The following is a 25,627-nucleotide window of genomic DNA, read 5'->3' on the forward strand; positions in this document are numbered from 1 at the left end:
GCACAATCTCTCGAGCTCGGAAGATCTGCAGGTTGTGGATCATTTTACCTCAGTTTTGGTGAATTTAGTGAAAATCTAAAGTGAGATGTGCTCTGAGTGGATCATCTGAATCAGCGAGTCTTTTACTGGAGACTCACTCTGAGTGGATCATCTAAATCACTGAGTCTTTAACTGGAGACTCACTCTGAATGGATCATCTGAATCAGTGAGACTTTAAGTGTAGACTCGCTCGAACTGGATCATGTGAATCAGCGAGTCTTTAACTGGAGACTCACTCTGACTGGATCATCTGAATCAGTGAGACTTTAAGTGTAGACTCGCTCGAACTGGATCATCTAAATCAGTGAGTCTTTAACTGGAGACTCACTCTGACTGGATCCCCTGATTCAGTGAGACTTTAAGTGTAGACTCGCTCGAACTGGATCATGTGAATCAGTGAGTCTTTAACTGGAGACTCACTCTGACTGGATCGTCTGAATCAGTGAGACTTTAAGTGTAGACTCGCTCGAACTGGATCATCTAAATCAGTGAGTCTTTAACTGGAGACTCACTCTGACTGGATCATCTAAATCAGTGAGTCTTTAACTGGAGACTCACTCTGACTGGATCATCTGAATCAGTGAGACTTTAAGTGTAGACTCACTCGAACTGGATCATACGAATCAGTGAGTCTTTAACTGGAGACTCACTCTGACTGGATCATCTGAATCAGTGAGACTTTAAGTGTAGACTCACTCGAACTGGATCATCTGAATCAGCGAGTCTTTAACTGGAGACTCACTCTGACAGGATCATCTGAATAAGCGAGTCTTTAACTGGAGACTCACTCTGACTGGATCATCTGAATCAGCGAGTCTTTAACTGGAGACTCACTCTGAGTGGATCATCTGAATCAGCGAGTCTTTAACTGGAGACTCACTCTGACAGGATCATCTGAATAAGCGAGTCTTTAACTGGAGACTCACTCTGACTGGATCATCTGAATCAGTGAGTCTTTAACTGGAGACTCGCTCTGACTGGATCATCTGAATCAGTGAGACTTTAAGTGTAGACTCGCTCGAACTGGATCATCTGAATCAGCGAGTCTTTAACTGGAGACAAACTCCACACTGAAATGCCAACTGACCCAGCCGAGGCTCGAACCAGCAACCTTCTTGCTGTGAGGCGACAGCACTACCCACTGTGCAACCGTAACACCCATAGTTAGACGAATGACTAATCAAACCTTATTGTAAAGTGCTACCTTAATTGAATTTAATAAGTAAAAACGACTAATTAGCGCTCTAATTATGATGATGAACAACATTATACACACTGTATCCAGTAAAACCAAAGCATCATCTAACAACCCCAAAACACTCAAGAGTAACTAAACACAAACAAAGAGGCTGCATGCTAAAAACCCAGCGCAACACCCCAACAACTGCAAAGATAAACCCTAGAGATATTGCGGTGTGTGTTTTATTATTTCGTCTCCAGCAACATTAGGATCTATCCTCGCATCTGAGGACGTGCGAGCTGAACTGTGAAGCTCAGGAGACGTTTGGGTTTGCTGGGTTAATGTTAATGGGAGCAGACAGTACAGCACAATTTTACATAATAGATTGTGCAGAAGCCTCCATTAGACCACAATCTCGCTGCAGTTATTTACATCCACTGGGATCAAACACAATGTTCCCCATTAATATTTCATTAGTTCACTGATAATCACAGCTGAGCAGAAATACAGCGGAGCCGAGAGGACATTAGCTGAAACTGTGCTTTATTAGCGCGTCACTGAGGAGGCATAACCAGCTAATGACTTAAACAGCTATAAATGACAAACAAAGGCCTTCTTATGAGGAGCACACTCTTTTTTTCATGCGCTTATGAACCATGATCTGAAAGCGGAAATGCATCTTTGTTATTCTCTAAAGCCGTGTTTCCCAACCCTGTTCCTGGAGGCACACCAACAGTACATATTTTGGATGTCTCCCTTATCTCACCCATTCATTTCAGGTTTTTGAGTCTCTTCTAATGTTCTGATATTTTGATTCAGGTGCGTTTGATTAGGGAGAGGTTGAAAATGTGTACTGTTGGTGTGCCTTCAGCAACACGATTGGGAAACACTGCTCTAAAGCATTGCATTAAGAGAAATGGGGCAAAAACTCTACAAAACTACCGTTAAACATATTTACAGCTAGTTCAGAAGGCTTAACATTTAAATAAAAAGCGTCTGCTGTCATGAAATCCATCTAAACCCAATCATCACAGTAAAGCAGCTTGCAGTTATTAGTGTAGCTTTAGCTTCACAGAAACAGAAATAAAGGCTGTAGCTCCCCCTACTGGTTGTAGTATAGTATACTGGTAGCATTCATTCAATCATTTTCCTTCAGTGTGGAATGAACCGCCAACTATTCCAACATATGTTTAATGCTGCGGATACCATTCCTGCCACAACCCAGTACTGTAAAACACCCATACACACTCATTCACACACACACACTTATACACTACGGACAATTTAGTTCAGCAATTCCCCTATAGCGCATGTGTTTGAACTGTGAGGAAAACCGGAGCACCAGGAGGAAACCCACGCCAACACGGGGAGAACATGCAAACTCCACACAGAAACACCAACTGGCACAGCCGGGACTTGAATCAGTGACCTTCTTGCTGTGAGGCCACAGTGCTAACCACTGAGCCACCCCATGCCACCTCTATAAAAAAAGCAGTCATTCACTGACTGGTAACAAAACATACAATGGCCGTCATTACATGTTTTTCCCGCCATTCTTTATTATATTTTCCTTTGTCTTCAATAGAAGAAACCAGGCCCGGATTGGCTAATCTGGAGGACCGGGAGAATTCCCAGTGGGCCGGTCTTTTTTTTTGGCCGCGAGGGCTGGTGTCCCTAGCTGCTTGCAGTCTCAGCAGTCACACTTTTTTCATTTATTTATTTATTTGACCACAGCCTCACTGATTTTATTCATTATTTTGCCGCATTATTTATTTATTTACTCGCATCCTCGTGAGTAAAATGCAGCCTGCAGGTTAATGATGACTTAACTATCATTCAACCCCAAACAGCGGCACCTTAGTGAATATAAGAATTGTAATAATTAATATTAATGAATTTTACACCTGCTTAATGAAAATCAGATGATTCACTACATTAATAATCTGACATAACTTGATCAGAAATCTGAAAAGGGGACAAAAGACTAAGCCATCAATAGACAGTAATACTGTGGTTAAAAGAGTCTTGCAGATGACAATACTTTTTTCTTCCAATCGCACTTGCATAACAGTGCTATTGTGGTCCAGTGGTCAGCACGTTGTGTTACGACACTGCCAACCAGAGTTCGAACCAGGGGCGTTGCTAGACATAAAGCTCTACTGGGGCACCACCAACCCACCAATCAACCCATTATTATAATATAATATAAAATATATAATAAATATTTATTAAAAAAAATATATATATATAGTGTGTGTGTGTGTATATATATATATATATATATATATATATATATATATATATATATATATATATATATATATATATATATATATATATATATATATACACACACACACACTATATATTTTTTAATAAATATTTATTTTAAATAAAAGTATTCTTCTTATTATACAATTATTATTCTAAATAATCTTAAATGTAAGAGAAAAAAAATGTTTAGACACAATTGGAGTGTTTAGAAAAATGTTTAAACTTTAGTTTTGTCGACTGGCTAATCAAAAAAGGTCATTACCCCGGTTTTACAACGCTTGAGCGGCACGTGACAAGTAAGTAGCCTACTTTTTTGGTGCGCATGTTAACTACCGGGACTAGCAGCCGTGCGAGAGGCGCGCGGGTTCTCTGCGCGGACGCGGAGATGCGTCAGTTTGCTTTATGAGTAAACTACATTGCTTTCACCAGCGTTGGTTCAGTTGCACATAGAGAATAACGTCTTTATTTCGGGATTACCACTCTTAATAAATACACTTGCATATGAGGTAAATCATATTTCAATGCATTTACTGGGGCACTGGAGATTTTTACTGGGGCACGTGCCCCAGTGAATTGGGTCTAGCGACGCCCCTGGTTCGAACCTCACTTGAGTAATTTATTTTTAGTGTTCAGACATATTACTGTGTGGGTTACTTATGTAGGTGTACATATTTTATTTTTATTTTTTGTGTGACCACCGTTACAAAGGACTGAATATATATTAAGAATTTTGCACAGAATATATATTCAGATATTGCAGGAAAGGACATTGTGGTGTTTTAAAGAATAGTGTTGGAGATTTAGCCACCCTTTAATCTTCTCATATTTATGAAAAACATGTGTAGTTCTGAAGCAGCCGTGTCCTTGAAAAAGACGTGAGAGTGTCATTAGGAACTGAATTGGAAATGACATTATTTTTATTTAGTCAGTCATTGACTGAGGTGGGCCGGTCTAAGGCGTAAAACTCCAGGGATGAAAAGGAGTCCCACTCCAGCCCTGGAAGAAACTCAATCAGAGTTGTGACGAGTTGAGGATGAGGAAATGATGTCGGATTATATTTTGGGTGAACTGCCTCGTTAAGTATGTGTCACAGCTACACACTGAACGCCTCCTCAAAACCGGCCTGTGACCTGATCTAAACGGACATCTGAACCAAAGCACAAATCACTCACCGGTATCCCATAATGCAACATAACAATCCTAGAAAAGTGACTGCCAATGAAATTTGCTGACATTTTTGAGGCGAACTATTCCTTCAAACTGATGCTCAGCAGCAAAAACAAAGCTCAATCAGACAAATTCAAAATCCAGTATTAAAGGAGGCCTATTATGCAAAAATTACCTTTCTAAGGGGTTTAAACACAGTTGTGTGGCAGCAGTGTGTGAATATAACCAGCGCTAACGGTAAACATGAATTAACTGTATTGTTTATAATCTTTGATTGACATTCTCCCTTTGTACGTGTCATCAGAGGGGGAAAGCCCCGCCCACTAGTGCACATCTCTCCCTCATTAACATATGACATCAGTCTTGCTTGTGAATCTGCCACAGTGGTGAGGCACAGGTGTTTGTAGCTCCGCCCTTTTTTGAAAAGAACACAATCTCATTTAAATTTAAAGCGACAGTCTCCAAAACGGCATAATTAAGATCAAAGCCTGAAAGGGTCAGTTTCAGAGAGTTACAAAATATTATCTGTATGGTATTTTCAACTGAAATTATAATACATTACCACACAATACAGAACTGAAAATTTGCTTTATAAGCAAAGCCATTGGGAACCATTAAGTTGAACTACATAGAAGTATATTTTGAGCAAATCCCTTCAAATAATATTTTATAATGTTTTCTAACCCTCTGAAACTGACCCTTTGAGGCTCATTTTGGTGACTGTCACTTTAAATTCAAATGAGATTGTGCTCTTTTCAGAAGAGGGCGGAGCTATAACTGATATGTGTCAGCATAGTGGCAGATTTAAAAACAAGACTAATGTCATATGCTAATGAGGGAAAGATGGTCACTAGTGGGCGGGGCTTTCCCCCTCTGATGGCACGTACAAAGGGAGAATGTCGATCAAAGTGTTTCTGCAGACTGTTTTAACCAAGTCTGATTAGAACCAATGTAATTAATGCATTTTTACTATTAGAGGCTGGTTATATTCACACGCTGCTGATGAGTTTAAAGTGATTTTTGCACAATAGGTGCCCTTTAAGTCAGTACACTGAACAAAGAGACTCACTTGGCGAGCTTCATCTCGATCTGCTGGCGGATCTCCTGCCGCTCCTGATCGCTGCGCACAGGGAAGATGTTTCTGTCCTCCAGCTCCTGTTTACTGGGTCGGTTACGCAGCTTTACTGCCAGAAGCTCTTTTCTTATCCGCCGTGGAAGTGTACCTGGAAAACGCAAGCACACATGGGAGATTCATCAAATCGATTCATTAATGCATCATGATTCTTTTATTTTTAAAACTAAGCAACAAACAAACTAAACAGAAATGTTTCAAGGGGACGAAAAATTGTGACGGACGCAGCTGGAATTTGTTTATTGTGCCGTGACTATTGCTCAGTGCAGTTGTAGGTGATTTTTGTTTATTTTAACATCATGATTACAGTATTACCTTATCTTTTGTATAGCTTTAGCCTTAATAACCATATCCTGAATAGCCGAGTCCGTCACGTTCTAGGGTCCCCTTCAACATTTCCATGCTTCTTGCATGTGTTGTGAGAAAATGCAGCATGTTTTCATTTATTGTGTTTGCATTGTGAGGATTTGCTGTCAAACCGATGAGGATCTTTTCCTAATTTGCTGGCGTTGTTTGTAATTGCATGTGTTTTTTTAAGTTGCAGCACGTTGAGCTCTCTCGGGCCGCCGTATCCAAGATTAATATTGATCTAAAACACAGTCGGAGAAACACACCAGAGATGACGGACTCGTTCCAGCTGTCCTGGTCGCTGTAGATCTCATCCAGACGCATGTTCTCCTTGTTTTCTTCGGCCTCCTTCTTGTTCTCCGCTTCTCCGCTCTGTTCATTCTCAGTGCTGGCCGTGCGGGACAGACGACCGTCGGAGCGCCGCTTCGGGGAACTGCGGATCTCCTTACTGTGAAAACTACATCAGACAAAGAGAAGTGCATGAATTATTGGTGAAAAAATGAGATGTGTGGCAGCAGTGTGTGAATATAACCAGCTTCTAATGGTAAACATCAATTAACTGTATTGTTTATAATCCTCTGATTGACATTCTCCCTTTGTAAGTGTAATCAGAGGGGGAAAGCCCCGCCCACTAGTGACTATCTCTCCCTCATTAACATATGACATCAGTCTTGCTAAAAATCTGCGGAAATCTGCGGAAATCTGTGGAAATCTGTGGAAAATCTGCGGAATTCTGCGAAAAATTGTAGAATTCTGCAGAAATCTGTGGAAATCTGTTGAAAATCTGCGGAATTCTGCAGAAAATCTGTGTAAAATCTGCGGAATTCTGTGAAAATCTGTGGAAAATCTGTGGAATTCTGCAGAAATCTGTGGAAATCTGTTGAAAATCTGCGGAATTCTGTGAAAATCTGTAGAGAATCTGCGGAATTCTGCGGAAATCTGTGGAAAATCTGCGGAATTCTGTGGAAATCTGTAGAAAATCTGTGGAATTCTGTGGAAATCTGTGGAAAATCTGCAGAATTCTGTGGAAATCTGTAGAACATCTGCGTAATTCTGCGGAAAATCCATGTAAAATCCGTGTAAAATCTGCGTAATTCTGCGAAAATCTGTGGAAAATCTGCAGAATTCTGCCGGAAATCTGTGGAAAATTTGTGGAATTCTGTGGAAAATCTGCAGAATTCTGCCGGAAATCTTTAGAAAATCTGCGGAATTCTGTGGAAAATCCGTGGAAAATCCGTGAAAAATCTGCGGAATTCTGCAAAAATCTATGGAAAATCTGCGGAATTCTGTGTGCGCAGATTCCGAATGGGCCTATTTATCTCTTAAGAGCAATCACTATCTGTTCATTAGCTACTACAGCAGGGGAGTTCTCCAGATCTACCTGAGCTCAAACTCCCCTCTCGGATCTGATGAGCTCAGGGCTCTCTCCCGGGACAGCATACCAAACAAGCTTTATAATCAATCATCAGCTAAGTGTGAACTCTTGAACACATGTTTATTTCCCTCAGTTAAACTATTAAACATGTTTCCTGATTGATTTTTTCTGATCCCTTAACTCTGTGGTTAGTAATTTTGGAAAATATAAACAGATGTTTCTGTATATTCATTCTATGAATTTATGCTTTGAGTTTTTACTGCAAATGTCACATCCATAACGTTGTAATAGCTCATATTTAGACAGCTGTATATGCTGTATAAAACACTTATGACTTGTGGTCAAGGCTCACACAGAGGGATTTGTGTCCCGTAGAGCAGAGTAAATGTAGACAGAATCAGCGTGTCTGACCTGTCCTGCCGGTGTTTGGTGGCCAGCGCGCGGTGCAGCTCCTCTATGATGCAGCTCGGGGGCAGCTGAGGGTGCAGGAGCCCCAGATGAGGAGAGCCCGTCGGGGTGGACATCCGGCCCCGGAGGGCGTCTTTGGGGAGCGTGAAGTTCCTGGGCAGAGTGGCTGGAGCGGGACGGCTCTGATGAGAGTGAGTACCTGAAGAAGATTTTAAATGTGAGTTATGTTTCATTCAGAGATTAGATTTACACTTGAAGTCAGATTTTTTCGCCCTCCCCTGTATAGTTTTTCACCAATATCTGATTAACGGAGAGAAGATTTTTAATCATAATAGTTTTAATAACTCATTTCTAATCACTGATTACTCTTTGCCATGATGACAGCACATAATATTTCACTAGATATTCTTCAAGACACTTCTATACAGCTTAAAGTGACATTTAAAGGCTTCACTAGGATAATTAGGGTAAAGTTAGGGTAATTAGGCAAGTTATTGTATAACAGTGGTTTGTTCTGGAGACAATCCAAAACTAATATTGCTGAAGGGGGCTAATAATATTGACCATAAATGGCTTTATGGCACTCACGTCTGATGACCTGACACTGACCGTCCAGGCTGCCCAGGCGTGTGAGCAGCTTCACAGGGAGTTTGGCTGGAGGAGTGTGTGTTTCTCTGGGCGCCGGCTCCTGCTGTTTCTCCTCTGGGCTCTCAGGGGCCTCCGGGGGCCTGACAGCGTCCACAGCGGATCCGTCTTCATCCTCGCTGTGCCCGAGGTCTGCCTCTGTTTCAGTCATCTCCGCTGCATCTCGCACTGAAACGCAGACCGAACAAGGAGATCTGTAATCTCTGTCTCCCCCTTGTGGTGAATCAACGGATTTGTCTTTTTTTCACCTCGATGTGTTGTTAATTTTGAACAAGATGAACATGTACAGTACTGTGCAACATACATCTGTTGTGTTACTGATGATATAATGGATATATGTGACCCTTTACCACATTTATACAGGGTGAATTAATGATCTTTCAATTGATATGTGGTTTGTAAGGTTAGAATTTGAATTATTTTGGTTTAATAGTTCACCCAAAAAATCTTAATTGACTCATTAACTCAACCTCAAGAGGTTATAAATCTGTTTGAGTTTCTTTATGCTGTTGAACACAAGAGAAGATATTGTTATGAATGCTGAAACCTGAAAGTATTGACTTACATAGTAGGAAATACTATGGAAGTCAATGGTTACAGGTTTTCAACATTCTTCAAAATATCTTCTGAAAGAAACTTGAACAGGTAAATGATGACAGATTAATTTGGGGGGGGGGGGGGTGAATCATCCCTCTAAGTAAGATGTTTGGTGAATTTGATGAAAGCGGTGATCAGAATAACAGCATAACAGCGCCCTCTACTGTATCACAATATAACATGCATCCTAACAGCACTATACTCTGTTGAACACACACAAAAGAAGATATTTGAAAAATGCTGAAAACCTGAAACCATTGACTTCTATAGTATGTAGGAAACAGATAGTAGGTTTTCATCATTCTTCAAAATATCTTCATCTGTGTTCAACAGAAGAAAGAAACTCAAACAGGTTAGTAAACGATGACAGAATGACATTTTTTGGTGTACTATCCCTTTAAATAGTTTGTGAGTTTACAGATTTAAAGCGATGATCAGAATAATATGGTAACATCGCCCTCTGCTGTATAACAGTAATAATATTCATCCTCTGCATCAGCATGTTTTCAGGTGCTGACCTGTAGACAGATTGTCCTCATCAGATCCCAGATCCTCTGTGTTGGAGGCCAGCGGCGCCATGGGCTCATCCTCCGGCTCGTCCCCGTCTGAGTCCTCCATCGCTGGGCTTCCCGGCTGGTCAATGCTCCCTCCGCAGGCCACAGCAGAGTCTGAGCACACGAAGATACGCAGCCCTCAGTAATCTCTTATTGCCATTTATGCTCATTTATTTATTTCACAACAAGAGACAGCGTACATTAATCCAGTGTTTCCCAACCATGTTTTCAGAAGCACACCAACAGTATTTTGGATGTCTCCCTTATCTGACCCATTCACTTCAGGTTTTGGAGTCTCTTCTAATGTTCTGATGAGTTGATTCGGGTGTGTTTGAATGGGAAGAGGTTGAGGATGTGTACTGTAGGTGTGCCTTCAGGAAAAGGGTTGGGAAACGCATTTCCACTATCGGGCCAGTGCGAGCCAGGGCTTTAATCGGGCCAGGCCGAGCCAATAGCCCGGGAGGTTGAGAAATGAGGCCGAAATCATGTCGCGTTTCCACTGTCGGGCTAGTTGCTCGTCCCCCGAATCAAACGTCACACAACCCGTCACACAACCCGCCCACTTCAGCGGGAACAAAAAACTCAAATTATAACCACAAACACAACCTGGCAGCACTACGAGAGCTGGAAGATGGAGAACACCGAAGCGATTGCTTTTTTACTGTTTGTGGTCTGTTGGTGTAAGGCCAGACAGCGATCCCTGGATAAGGACATTCGAGTTCGGTGGCATTGGTGTCCTCAACTGACCAGTACTGTCTGCTATCCATTTTTTCTTCTTCTTAGTGAGTTGATCAAGCGTGATAGCAAAACAAATGTAAGGGAAGAAAGCATCTTGTCTCCTCTTTACCTGACAGGAAAGCTCCGCCTTTGTACGTAACCCCGCCCCGAAGCCCCAGTTGGCCCTCCTTGGCCCAAGGTATTCGGCGGGCCGAAAAAGGCCGGACGCTGGCCCCAAGGAAGCCCCGCTTTGGCCCGATTACGCCCCGGAAGTGATAGTGGAAACGCGACTGGCCTTGGCTCGCCCTGGCTCGCTCGCTTTAGGCGCGATAGTGGAAACGCGGCTACTGTAAATGGCTCCTCTGTTAATGGCATGTAGAGAAGCTGATCTGGGATCAGTTTATTGTACGGAGCGCGTCTGTCAGTCAGCGCTTATACATGCATTCACTGGTTCAGAGGTTGCATATGAGAGGCGACGATTGACGTACAACTTTAATGTAAAGAAAGTGAAAGCAGACATTTTAATATTAATTTCAGCGTGCTTACAAGATTAAAAATATATCAGAAATATGGGAAAATACTTAATGATAGGATGATAGTGGGATAGAAGGGTAAAATACGGGAGAATTTCGTCAAAAACGAGAGGGTTTACATGAATGAAGTGAACAGGAAGTGTTTGTGGAGGAACAGTTTTGAGAGATTACGCAAGACATCTTTGGGAGGGAACACAAAAAATCTTAAATATATGTTTTCCTATCACTCTGGGGGGTTTTTTTCTTCCACCAATTTTTTTCCCCACCACCACGTCCCTTCCGGGTCTCCATAGAATTCTCAATGTCATAGGCCAGATTAACATATGACAATTAAAATGAAAACTTATGTGGATAAAAAAAATTAAGCTATGATAAAAAGGTATTCAAGGTATTTTAAAGTGCTCACGATATCAATATTGTGCATCTTCATCATCATATATGATGACTAACTAAACTTCTCTGAGCACATTTCGAGAACTGCTCGATCTTGCAGATTCGCACTCTGTAACATCAGAAAGGTCCGACCCTTCCTATCTGAACACACAGCTCAACTCACTGTTCAAGCTCTTGTCCTCTCCAAACTGGATTATTGCAACTCTCTACTAGCCGGGCTTCCAGCTAACTCTATCAAACCTCTTCAGCTGCTTCAGAACGCAGCAGCACGAGTGGTCTTTGATGAACCCAAAAGAGCACATGTCACTCCGCTACTCACCCGTTTGCACTGGCTGCCAGTTGCTGCTCGCATCAAATTCAAAGCTCTGATGTTTGCTTACAAAGCGACCTCTGGCTCTGCTCCTTCGTATCTGCTCTCACTTCTGCAGATATATGTGCCCTCCAGAAACTTGCGTTCTGTGAATGAACGTCGCCTCGTGGTTCCATCCCGAAGAGGGAAGAAATCACTTTCCCGAACTCTCACATTCAATCTGCCCAGTTGGTGGAATGAACTCCCTAACTACATCAGAACAGCAGAGTCACTTGCTGTCTTCAAGAAACGACTAAAAACTCAACTGTTTAGTCTCCACTTTCCTTCCTAATCTGTAACTGCCTCTCTGGCTATACCACTAACTGTACTCTCTCTCTCTCTCTCTCTCTCTCTCTCTCTCAAAAAAAGCTTACATTACTATTGCTTTTGCTTCTTAGACTTTACACACCTGAAACTTGTCTACAGCACTTGTTCACTGCTGCTCTTATAGTTGTGTAAATTGCTTCCTTGTCCTCATTTGTAAGTCACCTTGGATAAAAGCGTCTGCTAAATGACTACATGTAAATGTAAATGTAAATATATTGAATTATTTAATATCAGCATACAGTTAAAGTCAAAATTATTAGTCCTGTGAATTTTTGAATTCTAGTATCTTGATCTAGTCTAATATTATGTGCTGTCTTCATGGCAAAGATGAAATAAATCAGTTATTAGAAATGATTTATTAAAACTATTATATTTAGAAGTGTGTTGGAGAAATCTGCTCTCTGTTAAACTGAAATTGGGGGAAAAATATTCAGGGGGGGCGTATAATTCTGACTTCAGCTGTATGTTTATCCAGCAGTAGAGTTCTGCATGTGCGCTGCTGGTGAACAGTGTTGGCGCAGTGTGAAGTGTGATGTGGCCGTTTCTCACCCATGCCAGCCTCCGCCAGGCCTTTCCTCACAGGATCCTCATGATTCTGCCTGCTGGACACTTTCCTCTCCAGCGCTGCGGATGCCATCAGGAAAATACAGACGTCAGAGAACACAAACGCTTCAGTCTCTACACCAATTGAGCTGGAGAGATACTAATAATCATTCATTCATTCATTTTCCTTAGTCTCTGTTTCAGAGGTCGCCACAGCGGAATGAACCACCAACTATTCCAGCTTATGTTTTACACAGCGGATGCCTTTCCAGCCGCAACCCAGTACTGTAATTACCAATACACTCATACACTACGGGCAATTATGTTAATCAATTCCCCTATAGCAGTGTTTCTCAACCACGTTCCTGGAGGACCACCAGCTCTGCACATTTTCAATGTCTCCATAACCAAACATAGCTGATTCAGATCTTCAGCTCATTAGCACAGAGTGAAAGACCTGTAATGGGTGTGACAGTGAAAGGAGACATCCAAAACATGTCGTGTTGGTGGTCCTACAGGAACGTGCTTGAGAAACCCCGCCCTATAGCGCATGTGTTTGGACTGTGAGGGAGACCAGAGCACCCGGAGGAAACCCACGCCAACATGAGGAGAACATGCAGACTCCACACAGAAATGGCAACTTGCGGATGAAAGGGCATCCGCTGTGTAAAACATGTGCTGGAATAGTTGGCGATTCATTCCGCTGTGGCGAATAATCAGGGACTAAGCCGAAGGAAAATTAATAATAACTGTGAGCGATATTTAAGGGGTTACGTTGTGTGACGTAAACTGACCCGTGGAGCCCTGCCTGAGCTTCTCGTTTTTCTTTTTCCTCCACTTCCAGGGTTTGAAGATGCGCCCCAGGCTGGCCAGCTTACTGTTGCGGCGGATGGGCGGCGTTCGGACCCCGGACACCAGACATCCAGAATGAAGCGCTCTGTGCTGATCCATCACATCTACAGCAACAAAACACACAGAGAGAATGAGAAATGTGTTAATGAAGGGAAACACTACAGTACACAGCTGGAGGAATTATATTAATTATTAATATTATTAAGATACTGATCAGAGAAAGTAGCGCGAACAGAAACAGAAGCCGGCGGCGGCATCATACCGCTCCGTAGAGTTCATTTAGAGGCCGAAATGCAGCCAGATGCACCTCTGGCTGCATAATTCGCGCTCTCCAGAAATGTAGACAGGGGTACATATCCACAAAGAGACTGTGAAGTTCAGTAGAAGCGCCTATATAAGTGGACTTATACAAAATTAAAAGTCCCCATGCATATACCCCATCGGTTGAAGGCTTTGCATTTAAACAGGTTATCTGGGTGTAAATGACTGCGCCACACAGCATTCTGGGCTGGGTTCACACCAGTGTTTAGTGCTGTCCACTGGACATCAAACCAGCTGAGCCGGATGTTCACAACAGCTGCTAAAGAGGCCTGTAGGAGACACTGATTCTCCATGGGGAGCGAATGGTGTCTGCAGTAAACCTCTGGCAGATCTCTGGATACATGGGTGGGCATTTACTGCACCAACATGATTTGTTTACCAAGGTGGAACAGCATATGGGTCACCTCCCCTGAGGAAAAACATGGCTTTGATTCAGAAGAAAAGAAAACCAATGCACATCTGACCATCTTAAAGAGGAGCTATTATGCGAAAATCCCTTTTATAAGTGGTTGTGTAAATATAACCAGCTTCTAATGATAAAACTCATACTTAATAAAGCAACACTTTGATTGACAATCTCCCTAAGGGGAAAGCCACGCCCACTAGTGCCCATCTCTCCATCTCATTAGCATAAACAGCAGCCCTAAGTGAGAAGCAGCTGTCTGTCCGTTAGCCATTAGAGTGTTTGAGCTGCTGAAGATAATGTCAGCATAGACTAAGAGGATTCTAGATGTGGAGTTTTAGATGAGCAGCGACAGGATCGACATAGACTGACAGAAGCATGAAGCACACACTTGCTGTGTTTCCATGCAAAGATGCTAATTAAAACAGGAATAGCGCATAAAAGATGAGCAAATAAAGCAACGTTTCCATCAAATAGAGAACAAAGTCGTCACTTCCTGATTATCTGGCGCCGACTATCAAAACTAAAAATGTAATCTGCTGCGGTGGGAGAAGCGTGAATCTTTTCTTTATTTAATAAATGACTCGCGCCTCAGAAGACAGTATGCCGACATGCAATGAATGCATGGTGGCGTTTGAAGGCATGAGACGTGGAGACGCTCTTGATTCTGGAGATAATTAATGATCTAGGCCTAATAGCATTAAAGATGAAATGGTTAAGGCGTTTTAGAATGACCAAAACTGCATTTCAGATGTTTTACAGCATGCTCAGCCGGCTGGTTTGTCCATTCACATACATTTTTATCGTCACATGATCTCTTATAAGAAAATCACATGACTTTTTTTAATGCACATGCTGGAATTTGTTTGGTAAAAGTGTTGTCATCATAGTTTATGCGCATCTTTTCTTATCGAAGTGAAGTCGAATAAACTAATTTCGAGAGGATCACGTGCTTATGATTGCTTGCGGCCGGTCCCGCATTATCCAATTTATGATTCACCAATCAGACGACTCCTAAGCCACTATAAATAGTTCCATATGACAGCCATCTTGGTTTTGAAGAATCCCCCCTTCCACCCCTACTCCTCCTCCTTTCCTAGATGGGTGACATGGTGGCCCAGTGGTTAGCACTGTTGCCTCACAGCAAGATCGTCACTGGTCCTAGTCCTTACCAAGCCAGCTGACATTTCTATACAGAGTTTACACTTTCTCCCCGCACTCACGTGGATTTCCCCTAGGTTCCCCGGTTTCCTCCCACAGTCCAAAAACATGCAACTTAAGTTAACTGACTAATCCAAATCAGCACCCAGACGTGCTCCGAGTAAGTAGTTATCTCTTAAGAGCAATCACTATCTGTTCATTAGCTACTACAGCAGGGGAGTTCTCCAGATCTACCTGAGCTCAAACTCCCCTCTCGCCTTGCAAACGAGAGGGAGCCCCGGGCTCAAGGATCTGATGAGCTCAGGGCTCTCTCCCGGGACAGCATGCCAAACAAGCTTTATAATCAGCTAAGTGTGAACTCTTGAATTATAAGTTTCTCCTACTCAGTTATGCGCATCTTGGTGTCTCCATCAACTGTATTTTTATGCGCATGTCTAAAAATAGGTGGATGGAAACATAGCCACTCACAATGAAGCACACATACAAACCTGACTCACACTGAAAACACTAGTCCTGTTTTAAATCTGCCACCATGCTGATGCATAGGCATTTGTAGCTCCGCCTTCTTATTAAAAGTGCACGATCTCATTTGAATTTAAAGCGACAGTCACCAAAACACCACAATTAGAATCAAAGCCTAAAAGGGTCAGTTTCAGAGAGTTAGAGAACATTATCTGTGTGGTCATTTGTGCTGAAACTTCACTACACACTCACCAGAGACTTATTTTATGTTGTTAAAGGGATAATAGGTCTTTCTAATTTGTTAGTCCAACCAAAAAAATGAAAACTGATTCATCCTCTCATGCATTTTATCATATTAGCATTGCATTCCGTCTGTCTCAAAGTATTGACTGTGTTAAACGGCAGTCCTCAATCACCCTGGGAAATCACGTCAGCTCAGATTCACTCACACCGACTGCTGCACGCTTCACTGACAGCCGATGAACTTCAGATTAACACACGTCCATCTCGCAGACACACACAGACACTGATTCCTCTGTGTAAAACCAAACACACGTCTGCATCTACTCTGAGTAAGGCCCCAATCACACACAGGAATACATCTTTAACCCTTGTGCACTGTTCAAATTTACCACCTCTAAATTAAACTGCTGTAAAAATAATTAATTAAATTTTTTTTTTTGCATAAATCAACCTCAGTCCTGATCAAAACTACTAACTTGTTTAGAAAATTACCAGATTTTAACTCTTCATTTGCCAAATTCATGAATTATGTCACTGATTTGGTTAAAAAAAACACACAAAATGACATATTTTGAATACAAAAAGTAATTGTGGACTGTATTTTTTAACCTTTTAGTCACAGTCTTGGACATGTGAAACAACATAGCCTTTAATGCACTGTTTTTGATTCATTTTCATTTTTTTCTCCATAATTTACTGTTGGTGGCTGTTTTTGCCCCATTGACTTCCATTATAACCACATTTGATGGTGCATAAATGCACCGTCTTTGTTTTTGTTTACTCCATGTAGTTCTGAGAGCTGAGATGCATATTTAGATTTTCTCAGACGCATCAAGGTAAGTGCGTGAAGGTCACTCTCACAGTCTCACACACTCAGACACACACACACACACACACACACACACACACACACACTTTAATTTGCTGTTATACTTCATGTAAAATCCAGAAACTAAGCTTTTTTTGCACAGGCCTATCTAAAGGGTTAATGGTGTCAACTGCTTATCGACAGGAAAAATTACAAATTGTCCCTCTTCCCAACAGGGAAAACCACCAACAATCAAGAATGCGCGATTATATGCTGGCATGGCTTTGTAATAAAATAATGTAGTTATAATAGAAGTCAATAGGGCAAAAACAACCACCAACAGTAATCTAGGGAGAAAAAAATGAAAATTAATCACAAAACAGTGCATTAAAGGCTATGTTGTGTCACATGACCAAGACTTTGATAAAAGGTCAAATAAATCCAGTCCACAATTACTTTTTATATTGAAAATACGTCATTTTGTGTGTTTTTTCCACCAAATCAGTGACATTATTCATGAATTTAACAATTAAAGAGTTAAAATCCTGTAATTTTCTAAATAAGTTGATCAGGACTGGGGTTGATTAGCAGATTTGTGCAAAACAAATTGAAGAAAATATTAATCTGATGCATTTTTACAGCAGTTTAATTCAGTGCATGTTTTCATCCCTAATATGGTAAAAAGGTAGTAAATTTACCCGGAGTGCATCGTTGAGTTTGTTTAAAACTGTGTCAAAATAAGATTTGTCACCAAAAATCATTCCACTAGCTAAAACAGAAAAAGTTATGACCAAATTAAGACACAAAATCCACACGCCAGTCTGGTGAAAAGGGTCTACAGTTTTTGTCCTTTGCTGTAAATGAATTTGCTGCAGTGTATTGTCATATTGCACAGTCCTAACACAGCATATCATTTCTGTCCTTTACTGTGAGTTTTTTGCAGTGTATTGTCATATTGCTAGGTGTGGGCCTGTAAAGGAGTCTAATGGTGTGATAACCTTGGAGAAAAATATCACGGTTTCACAGTTTTGCGGTATTGTGATTACTGATTACTGCTTTTAAATGTCTAGGTAAAGAAAATAAATAAACAAATAAAACCTTTTCCTCTTTGAACACTATATATTTGATTTAGATTTTATTCTGGAGCTCTAAACATGTCAGGCTAAATAATTTAAATGAATCAGTGACTTCTGTTGTCTTTCAAAACCAGTTGTTTACAATTTAAGACGGCGTCTTTGGATATCTTTTCTGTTAGAAATACTGATGTCCTGAAAAACAAAACAAACAAACATAAATAAAAAGTTGTACACATACCTTAGGAACATTATAGCAGAAAAAACTGAACTTTTCCAAACCGTGGTATACCTTGAAAACGGTTATCGCCCCATCCCTACATATTGCCCAGCCTTAATGTACAGTTTCTGTCCTTTGCTTAGGCTTGTGCCGGTATTCGGTAATGCGATAAATCACGGTAATGAATATGCACGATATTGTTATAGCGGGCACTTCAAAATACCGTGAAAAATAATAGATCCGAATTTATATTCTTAGAACGGGCCTTAGCTTATTTTCCATCAACCGCTTGAAGAAACACTGCGTATATGCTGCGCAGAACTGATGCGCACTCTGATGTAAACAATCCCCGCATGTAGAAGCACTGTGTGCACGCAGTGCGCGCCGCCGCTGCCACCGCTCTCTAATCCTCACACGAAGAAGAAGCATGGCGGAAGGAGGAACGCTGCCGACAATTTATCCCCCTTCAAAAAAAAAGTCAGAGGCTTGGAAATATTTTGGGTTCCAAAAAAATGCAGAGGGATTGCTGATCGAAGACGGTTTCCCTTTGCACATTCACTTTGATATAATTGCTCAAGTTTACTTTTATATTGTGTATTGTTTTATTTATATTTATTTGTATTTAAATGTTTGAAGTACTTTTAGTTAATTAAAAAGTTATTAAAGTTACTAAGTTGAGGAAACTGAAGTTTTTTGTGTTTTTTTACCTGTTTCTCTAGTAAAATATCGTGATAATACCGTATACCGTGATAAAAGCTCAATCAATTAATTGCAGCATGAAAATGTGATACCGGCACATGCCTACCTTCGCTGTACATTTTTTGCAGTGTATTGTCATATTTCACAGCCCTAACGCAGCCTAAAGTTTTGTCCTTCGCTGTGAACAGGTTCTAAAGTCTCCATGTCCGTCAGGCCTCAGTGGATGTGCTGGAGACGGAGCAGGAATAGCAGCAGCGTCTCCTACACAGTCTGGCTGAGACAGAGAGTTGACACCTCCGGAGAAATGCAGATGAACCGTGGGCAGCGATGAGAGCTTCTATCTGTGTCTGTTTCTGCCTATTGTCACGTCTAAAACCACACCGAAATGACGACAACTACACCTGCTTCTGTCAGAGGGAACGCTCAGGGATGTAAACTAATATAGTGTATTGATGTTATCTCAACTGAAATATAGTCAAGTCGAAATTATTCGCCCTCCTGTGAATTATTATATCAAATATTTCCCAAATGATGTTTAACAGATTCAGGAATTTCTCACAGTATTTCCTATAATATTTTTTCTTCTGGAGAAAGTCTTATTTGTTTTATTTCGGCTAGAATAAAAGCAGGTTTAGTTTTTTTTAAGCCATTTTAAGGTCAATATTATTAACCCCTGATTTGGGACTGTATGTTACATGAGAAAAACATTGTTTATTTTTGCGTAAATCATATAAATGCAGTATAAATACAGTAATTAAGTGAGGTTTATTAATAAACTAATTTCGAGAGGATCACGTGCTTATGATTTATCACAGCCGGTCTCATCAGTATCATCCAATCATATGAGCCATAAGCTACTATAAATAACCACAGTCTTCAGTCCACTTTATCTTCGTTTGGAAGAAACCCCCCTTCCTCCCCATTCTCCTCCTTCACTATAGATCGGGCAGCACGGAGGCCCAGTGGTTAGCACTGTTAGCCTCACAGCAAGAACACTGCCAGCCCTGGTCCTGCCAGGTCGGTAGGTGTTTCTGTGAGGAGTTCGTATGTTCTCCCAGTGTCCGCGTGGGTTTTCCCCGGGTTCTCCGGTTTCCTCCCACCATCCAAATATATACATCATGCATAACAATCAAGCATTTGTCTAGCCCCCTTTTTTTCCTCACGTGTTCCCTTAGCTACTGCAGATGGGGAGTTCTGAGATCCACCGAGCTCAGGCTCCCCTCTCGCTCTGCAAACAGGAGGAAGCCCTGGGCTCGAGGATCCCTTGAGCTCGGGGCTCTCTCCCGGGACAGCATGCCAAACAAGCTATTGATGAATCATCAGCTAAGTGTGAACTCTTGAAATATAATTCTGTAGCTCCTGGTCAACTATCATTCTGACTCAACATTGCATATCTTGCGATGCGACTATTGCAGATGTGTATTGTGCAGCCCGACTGAAAAATGCACCTCTTCTATAATACTACGCTGCACATCATCCTCGACCAAGCTGCACATTAACGCTACGCCATTATATAACCGCAAACATGCAAAGTTCATAAAAAAGATGTAAGGCAGCTGCTGTGTCTCCAAGACAGAACCCAGACGCTGTAAATTAGGTCAGCTGATCACGTCTTACTAAACCAGCGGTGCAGAATCCAGGTCAAGCCTTTTAGTTGCTGCAGCGGAAGAAAAAAAGCACGAGCGGGGTCAGAGCGCCGTCGCTATGGTTACCCTTTAGAGGCGCAGCATCACTAACGGGGGGTTGCTGGGCGGACGGGGATGCTGTTGCCACGCAGAGCCACTGGAAACCCACGAGAGCCAATCACACGCCAGCAACACACAACACACACCAGGAATCCCTCTGTGATGATGCTGCTGTTTTGGAGGATTTATAAAGCGATGCACGGGAGCAGATGGAGATGCACGGTGCACTTTGCTTTAGAAACGTACCAAGAAATACGCATGGAAAAACCCCATGAATTATCCAGGAGCTCTGGTGTTTTCCCTCTGCTCGAATGTTTCATAACAGCTCCTCTGCTGTTAAGACTGCGAGAATATAAATCAATAGCAAGTTCGGCAGAAGCCAATATAAAAGTATTCTGTCTTGCATGACATGCAGGTTCATATCTGGATTCTACATATACAGTGCTCAGCATAATTACGCACACACATTATGAAAAATTAATATTTTTATCTATTTCTATCCAGGAAATGTAGTTTGGTGCATTTAAACAAAACAGATTTATTAAACAGATATATTTATTAACCCTTTAAATACCCAACCAAAAAAAAAACGTTTGGATTGCGTTTCTTAACTCCTAATGTCGCTAGTTAACACACTCAATGCATTGTTTTCAACACATCCCATAATTTCTAAAATATCAGCCTTTAACAAATGGTTGATATGTCGATTTCTGGTAAAAGTGCTGGACTTAATACATATACTATGACAAATCTGAAAATATAAGACCAATTTCATTCATTCATTTTCTTTTCAGCTTATTTTATTTATTAATCTGGGGTTGCCACCGCGGAATGAACCGCCAACTAATCCAGCATTATGTTTTATGCAGCGGATGCCCTTCCAGATGCAACCCATCACTGACAAACATCCATACACATCCATTCACACACATACACTACGGACAATTTAGCTTACTCAATTCACCTATAGCGCATGTGTTTGGGCTTGTGGGGGAAAACGAAGCACCCCGGAGGAAACCCACGTCAATCACGGGGAGAACATGCAAACTCCACACAGAAACGCCTACTGACCTAGCTGAGGCTCGAACCTTCTGTGAGGCGAACGCACTACCCACTGCGCCACCGTGCATTATCAATAAATTATAAAAAGTAAAGTTCCTTCAACTTGTTGTTCCTGAACTCTTTCTTTTCAAGCACAACACTTATTCTTATTTTATATTAGTAGTTGTTATTGATAATTTAAATTAGTCACGTTTGCTAATTAGTCAATTATTACAGCCAATCCCTTCATCTAAAGCGTTAAGGTTCCGCCTCCTTAAACATGAAGCTAAACATTGCCTTTGTGTTTGACATTCATTCATTCATTTTCTTGTCGGCTTAGTCTCTTTATTAATCAGGGGTCGCCACAGGGGAATGAACCGCCAACTTATCCAGCACGTTTTTAAGCAGCGGATGCCCTTCTAGCCGCAACCCATCACTGGAAATTTGTGTTTTACAAAAAAAAAATCATATTTTTACATGAAAATAGACAGAAATTTGCACCATTTGAACAATTCGTCATGAATTCAGTTCTTTAGCCTTATCGTTGTGACGTCTGGACCAAACATCACCTCGCCCGCTCCATATAGGAGTCGTTGGGATAATTAGTTAAAAGGAAGTGCATAAATTAATGAATAAATGAACCACTGTGAACAAAACCAGGATTCATATTCTCTCCCTCCAACACACCACACAACAAACTCAAAACATTAAGCAATTCTGAAGTGTGCCTCACACAGGTGAGTGGGCTTGACAAACCACCAGTAGAAAACACACTCTTTCATCTTTATGACACTTTAACATCCACTTGCGCCAGTTTTGCACCTTTACACCAGACATTTTCCTACAATCACTCCATATCTCTAAAAAAATACACTGTACATTTCTGAAGTGTGCCTCACACAGGTGAGTGGGCTTGATAAACCACCTGTAGAAAACACACTCTTCCATCTCTCTGACACTTTAACATCCACTTGCACCCGTTTGGCACCTTTACACCAGACATTTTCTTACAATCACTCCATATCTTCAAAAAAATACACTGTACATTTCTGAAGTGTGCCTCACACAGGTGAGTGGGCTTGACAAACCACCTGTAGAAAGCACACTCTTTCATCTTAATGACACTTTAACCAACATTTGCACCAGTTTTGCACCAGACACTTTCTTAAAATCACTCCATATCTCTAAAAAATACATTGTACATTTCTGAGTTGTGAAATTTCTGAGGTGAGTGGGCTTGTCAAACCACCTGTAGAAAACACACTCTTCCATCTCTCTGACCCTTTCACATCCACTTGCACCCGTTTTGCACACTTGCCGCAGACACTGTGTTAAAATCACTCTATTTCTCTAGAAAAACATTAAGCATTTTTGAGTGTGCCTCACACAGGTGAGTGGGCTTGACAAACCACCTGTAGAAAACACACTCTTTTATCTCTCTGACACTTTAACATCCACTTGCACCCGTTTTGCACACTTGCAGCAGACACTTTCTTACAATCACCCCATATCTCTAAATAATACACTGTACATTTCTGAAGTGTGCCTCACACAGGTGAGTGGGCTTGACAAACCACCTGTAGAAAACACACTCTTTTATCTCTCTGACACGTTAAACCGACACTTGCCTCAGTTTTGCACATTTGGACACTTTCTTATGGTGCGTTCACACCAGAGGTGGATGAAGCATCAAGGGCGAGTGATTTACATGTCATGTCAACGCAAAGATGTGAATAGACTTCCTGCGGTTCGATTGAGGCAGCACGAATGACGCGATCCGCGTGAATGAAAACGAAATGAGCGTTTTGGGCATTTCACGAATCACTCAAGTTGGAAAATCTGAACTTTAGTGGACATTCATGTCATGCTAACCAATCAGAAGCTTGCTCTTGTAGGGCCGTGATTATGACATAGCGCCTGTTGTTGGAGTCCCGAGGGGGAATCCTCTTGCCAACCCAGGACAGCAGCTCATCAAACTGGGCTCGGCTCAGTCAGAAGCACCGCTGAAAGCCTCCATCATGCAGATATAGTCTCTGGAGGAGTTGATGAACTCACAGAGCGGGGTGCACCTCTGAAATCAGCATCTAGTGGACTCAGACACGGCGCCGAACGAATCCACGCTGTTTTCAACCTTCCTAAAGCACAGAGCACAGCTACTCTCTCAATAAAATCTATGTTAGCCATTTAGCAATGAAACTAGAGTCATCAGGCAGACAGAAGCCCTGGCCATCATGCGAATTTGACATGCGAATGAAGCGAGTAAACCCAAAATGTTCACATTGTTGATGTCCATTTCTGAAGTGTCTCTAAAAAAACAAACTCCATCTTATTCATTCATTCATTCATTCATTTTCTTTTCGGCTTAATCCCTTTATTAATCTGGGGTTGCCACAGTGCAATGAACCGCCAACTTATCCAGCATATCCTTTACGCAGCGGATGCCCTTCCAGCTGCAACCCATCACTGGGAAACTCCATCTTACTCCAGCACTTAATTCTCTGAGCACAAACAGTATAATCAGCACTTCTTATGTGTACAGCCTGTTCTTGTTGAATCGCTGAATACCGCCTTGATTGTAAGTCACTTTGGATAAAAGCATCTGCTAAATGACTAAATATAATGTACACTATGTAAGACAACTAGCATTTTTGGGACCTTGTAGGCATCACCCTGTTATAAGCGACCCCCAAAACAAACTATGACCTTTTATAAGGCATAATAGGGGGTCTTTAAATGGCAGCACAACCATTGCGAAATCACAATTACATTATTAACGGAAATAATAGCATGCAGGACATTCAGGAAAGCAGATGAGAGGCTGACGGTGTGCAGGAAAATGTCAAGAGCTTTGTTTGCCACATTCGTGTGCTCTTACTTGTTAACGAATGACAATAAAACTAGGTCATGATATCAAATTGATCAGTTGTGTTTTAACCGTTTCACTGCATCGATCTGTGTCCATAATCAGCGAGGATGAACGTTTGATTGTTTATCGTGACCGCAATCAATGAGCGGCACACAATCAAATTCCCTTCTTGAACATGAAAACCAAGGCTGATAATGATGAAGTGAAGTTAACGAGGGGCCGAGCGTCCCCAGAGAGACTGTAGCGGTGAGTAAAGAACAGAGAGAAGTATCCTGTAATGAGATCAGTCAATGTTTAGAAATATTGTATTACAGACACAATCGATTGCGGTCGGAGCAGCATAAACACTGTTTAAAGTCTCCAGGGGGCTCATGGGAATGAACTCGACAACATCAGAGTCGATGCCCGGCGTAAATAAAAGCATCAGATTCTACATAACGCAGCACTGTCTACTGTGAGAGTGCTTTATGATTGATTTTACAGTTCACTTTAAACCATATAGAATACAAAATACCCTCGGCTTGCATGCACACAAGCGCAATCGTGTTTACATTTAGCATTAAATATGCATAGGCACTGAGTTCGCTGCTGTGAGAGGGGAATCGGTTTCTTGTTTCTGTCTTTCTAGCCGTGGGAATTGAAGTCTTACAGAATGGATTAATGAATATTGATGAATGCTCATTTTAATAATGTCATCAGCATTTGTCAACCACACAGTAAACAAACTGTGACTGGTTATTACAGCTAGCGACAACCAAAACCATTTTGTTACTTAAAATAAATGCTAACTGCAATAAGATAATAGAAGAAAATCAAATGTATATAATAATGTGGGGCGCCACGGTGGCTCAGTGGTTAGCACTGTTGCCTCACAGCAATAAGGTTGCTGGTTCTGTGTGGAGTTTGCATGATCTCCCCGTGTTGGTGTCCCCCACAGTCCAAACACATGTGCTATAGGGGAATTGGGTAAACAAAATTGGCCACTGTGTATGTGTGTCTGTGTGAATGTGAGTGTGTATGGGTGTTTCCCATTAGGGAAGGGCATCCGCTGCATAAAACGGTATAGTTGGCGGTTCATTCTGCTGTGGTGACCCTTGATAAATAAGGGACTAAGCCGAATGAAAATGAATGAATATAGTATAATAATGCATATTTACTGCTCTTTTAACCTTTCTGTACATCCAAAGTATAACAATATATCATCATTTTCAT

General features: G+C 41.5%; 1 protein-coding gene across 2 annotated transcripts in view; it reads right to left on the reverse strand.

The window, feature by feature from the left end:
• The window catches only part of phactr3b (phosphatase and actin regulator 3b), a 100,394-nt gene that overhangs the window by 47,157 nt on the left and 27,610 nt on the right, over nucleotides 1-25,627 (reverse strand). The window contains exons 2-8 of one of the 2 annotated variants that reach the window (XM_056468404.1): nucleotides 13,376-13,537; nucleotides 12,588-12,662; nucleotides 9,684-9,833; nucleotides 8,533-8,736; nucleotides 7,927-8,122; nucleotides 6,407-6,597; nucleotides 5,730-5,883 (exon numbers count right to left, since the gene is read on the reverse strand). In XM_056468404.1, the coding sequence (XP_056324379.1) occupies nucleotides 5,730-5,883; nucleotides 6,407-6,597; nucleotides 7,927-8,122; nucleotides 8,533-8,736; nucleotides 9,684-9,833; nucleotides 12,588-12,662; nucleotides 13,376-13,537 (1,132 nt within the window). Of the gene's footprint in view, nucleotides 1-5,729; nucleotides 5,884-6,406; nucleotides 6,598-7,926; nucleotides 8,123-8,511; nucleotides 8,737-9,683; nucleotides 9,834-12,587; nucleotides 12,663-13,375; nucleotides 13,538-25,627 lie in introns of both variants that reach the window. The other variant, XM_056468403.1, reaches the window with a different exon arrangement.

The sequence above is a fragment of the Danio aesculapii genome, chromosome 11 (assembly GCF_903798145.1).
Source record: "Danio aesculapii chromosome 11, fDanAes4.1, whole genome shotgun sequence".
Taxonomy (NCBI): Eukaryota; Metazoa; Chordata; class Actinopteri; order Cypriniformes; family Danionidae; genus Danio; species Danio aesculapii.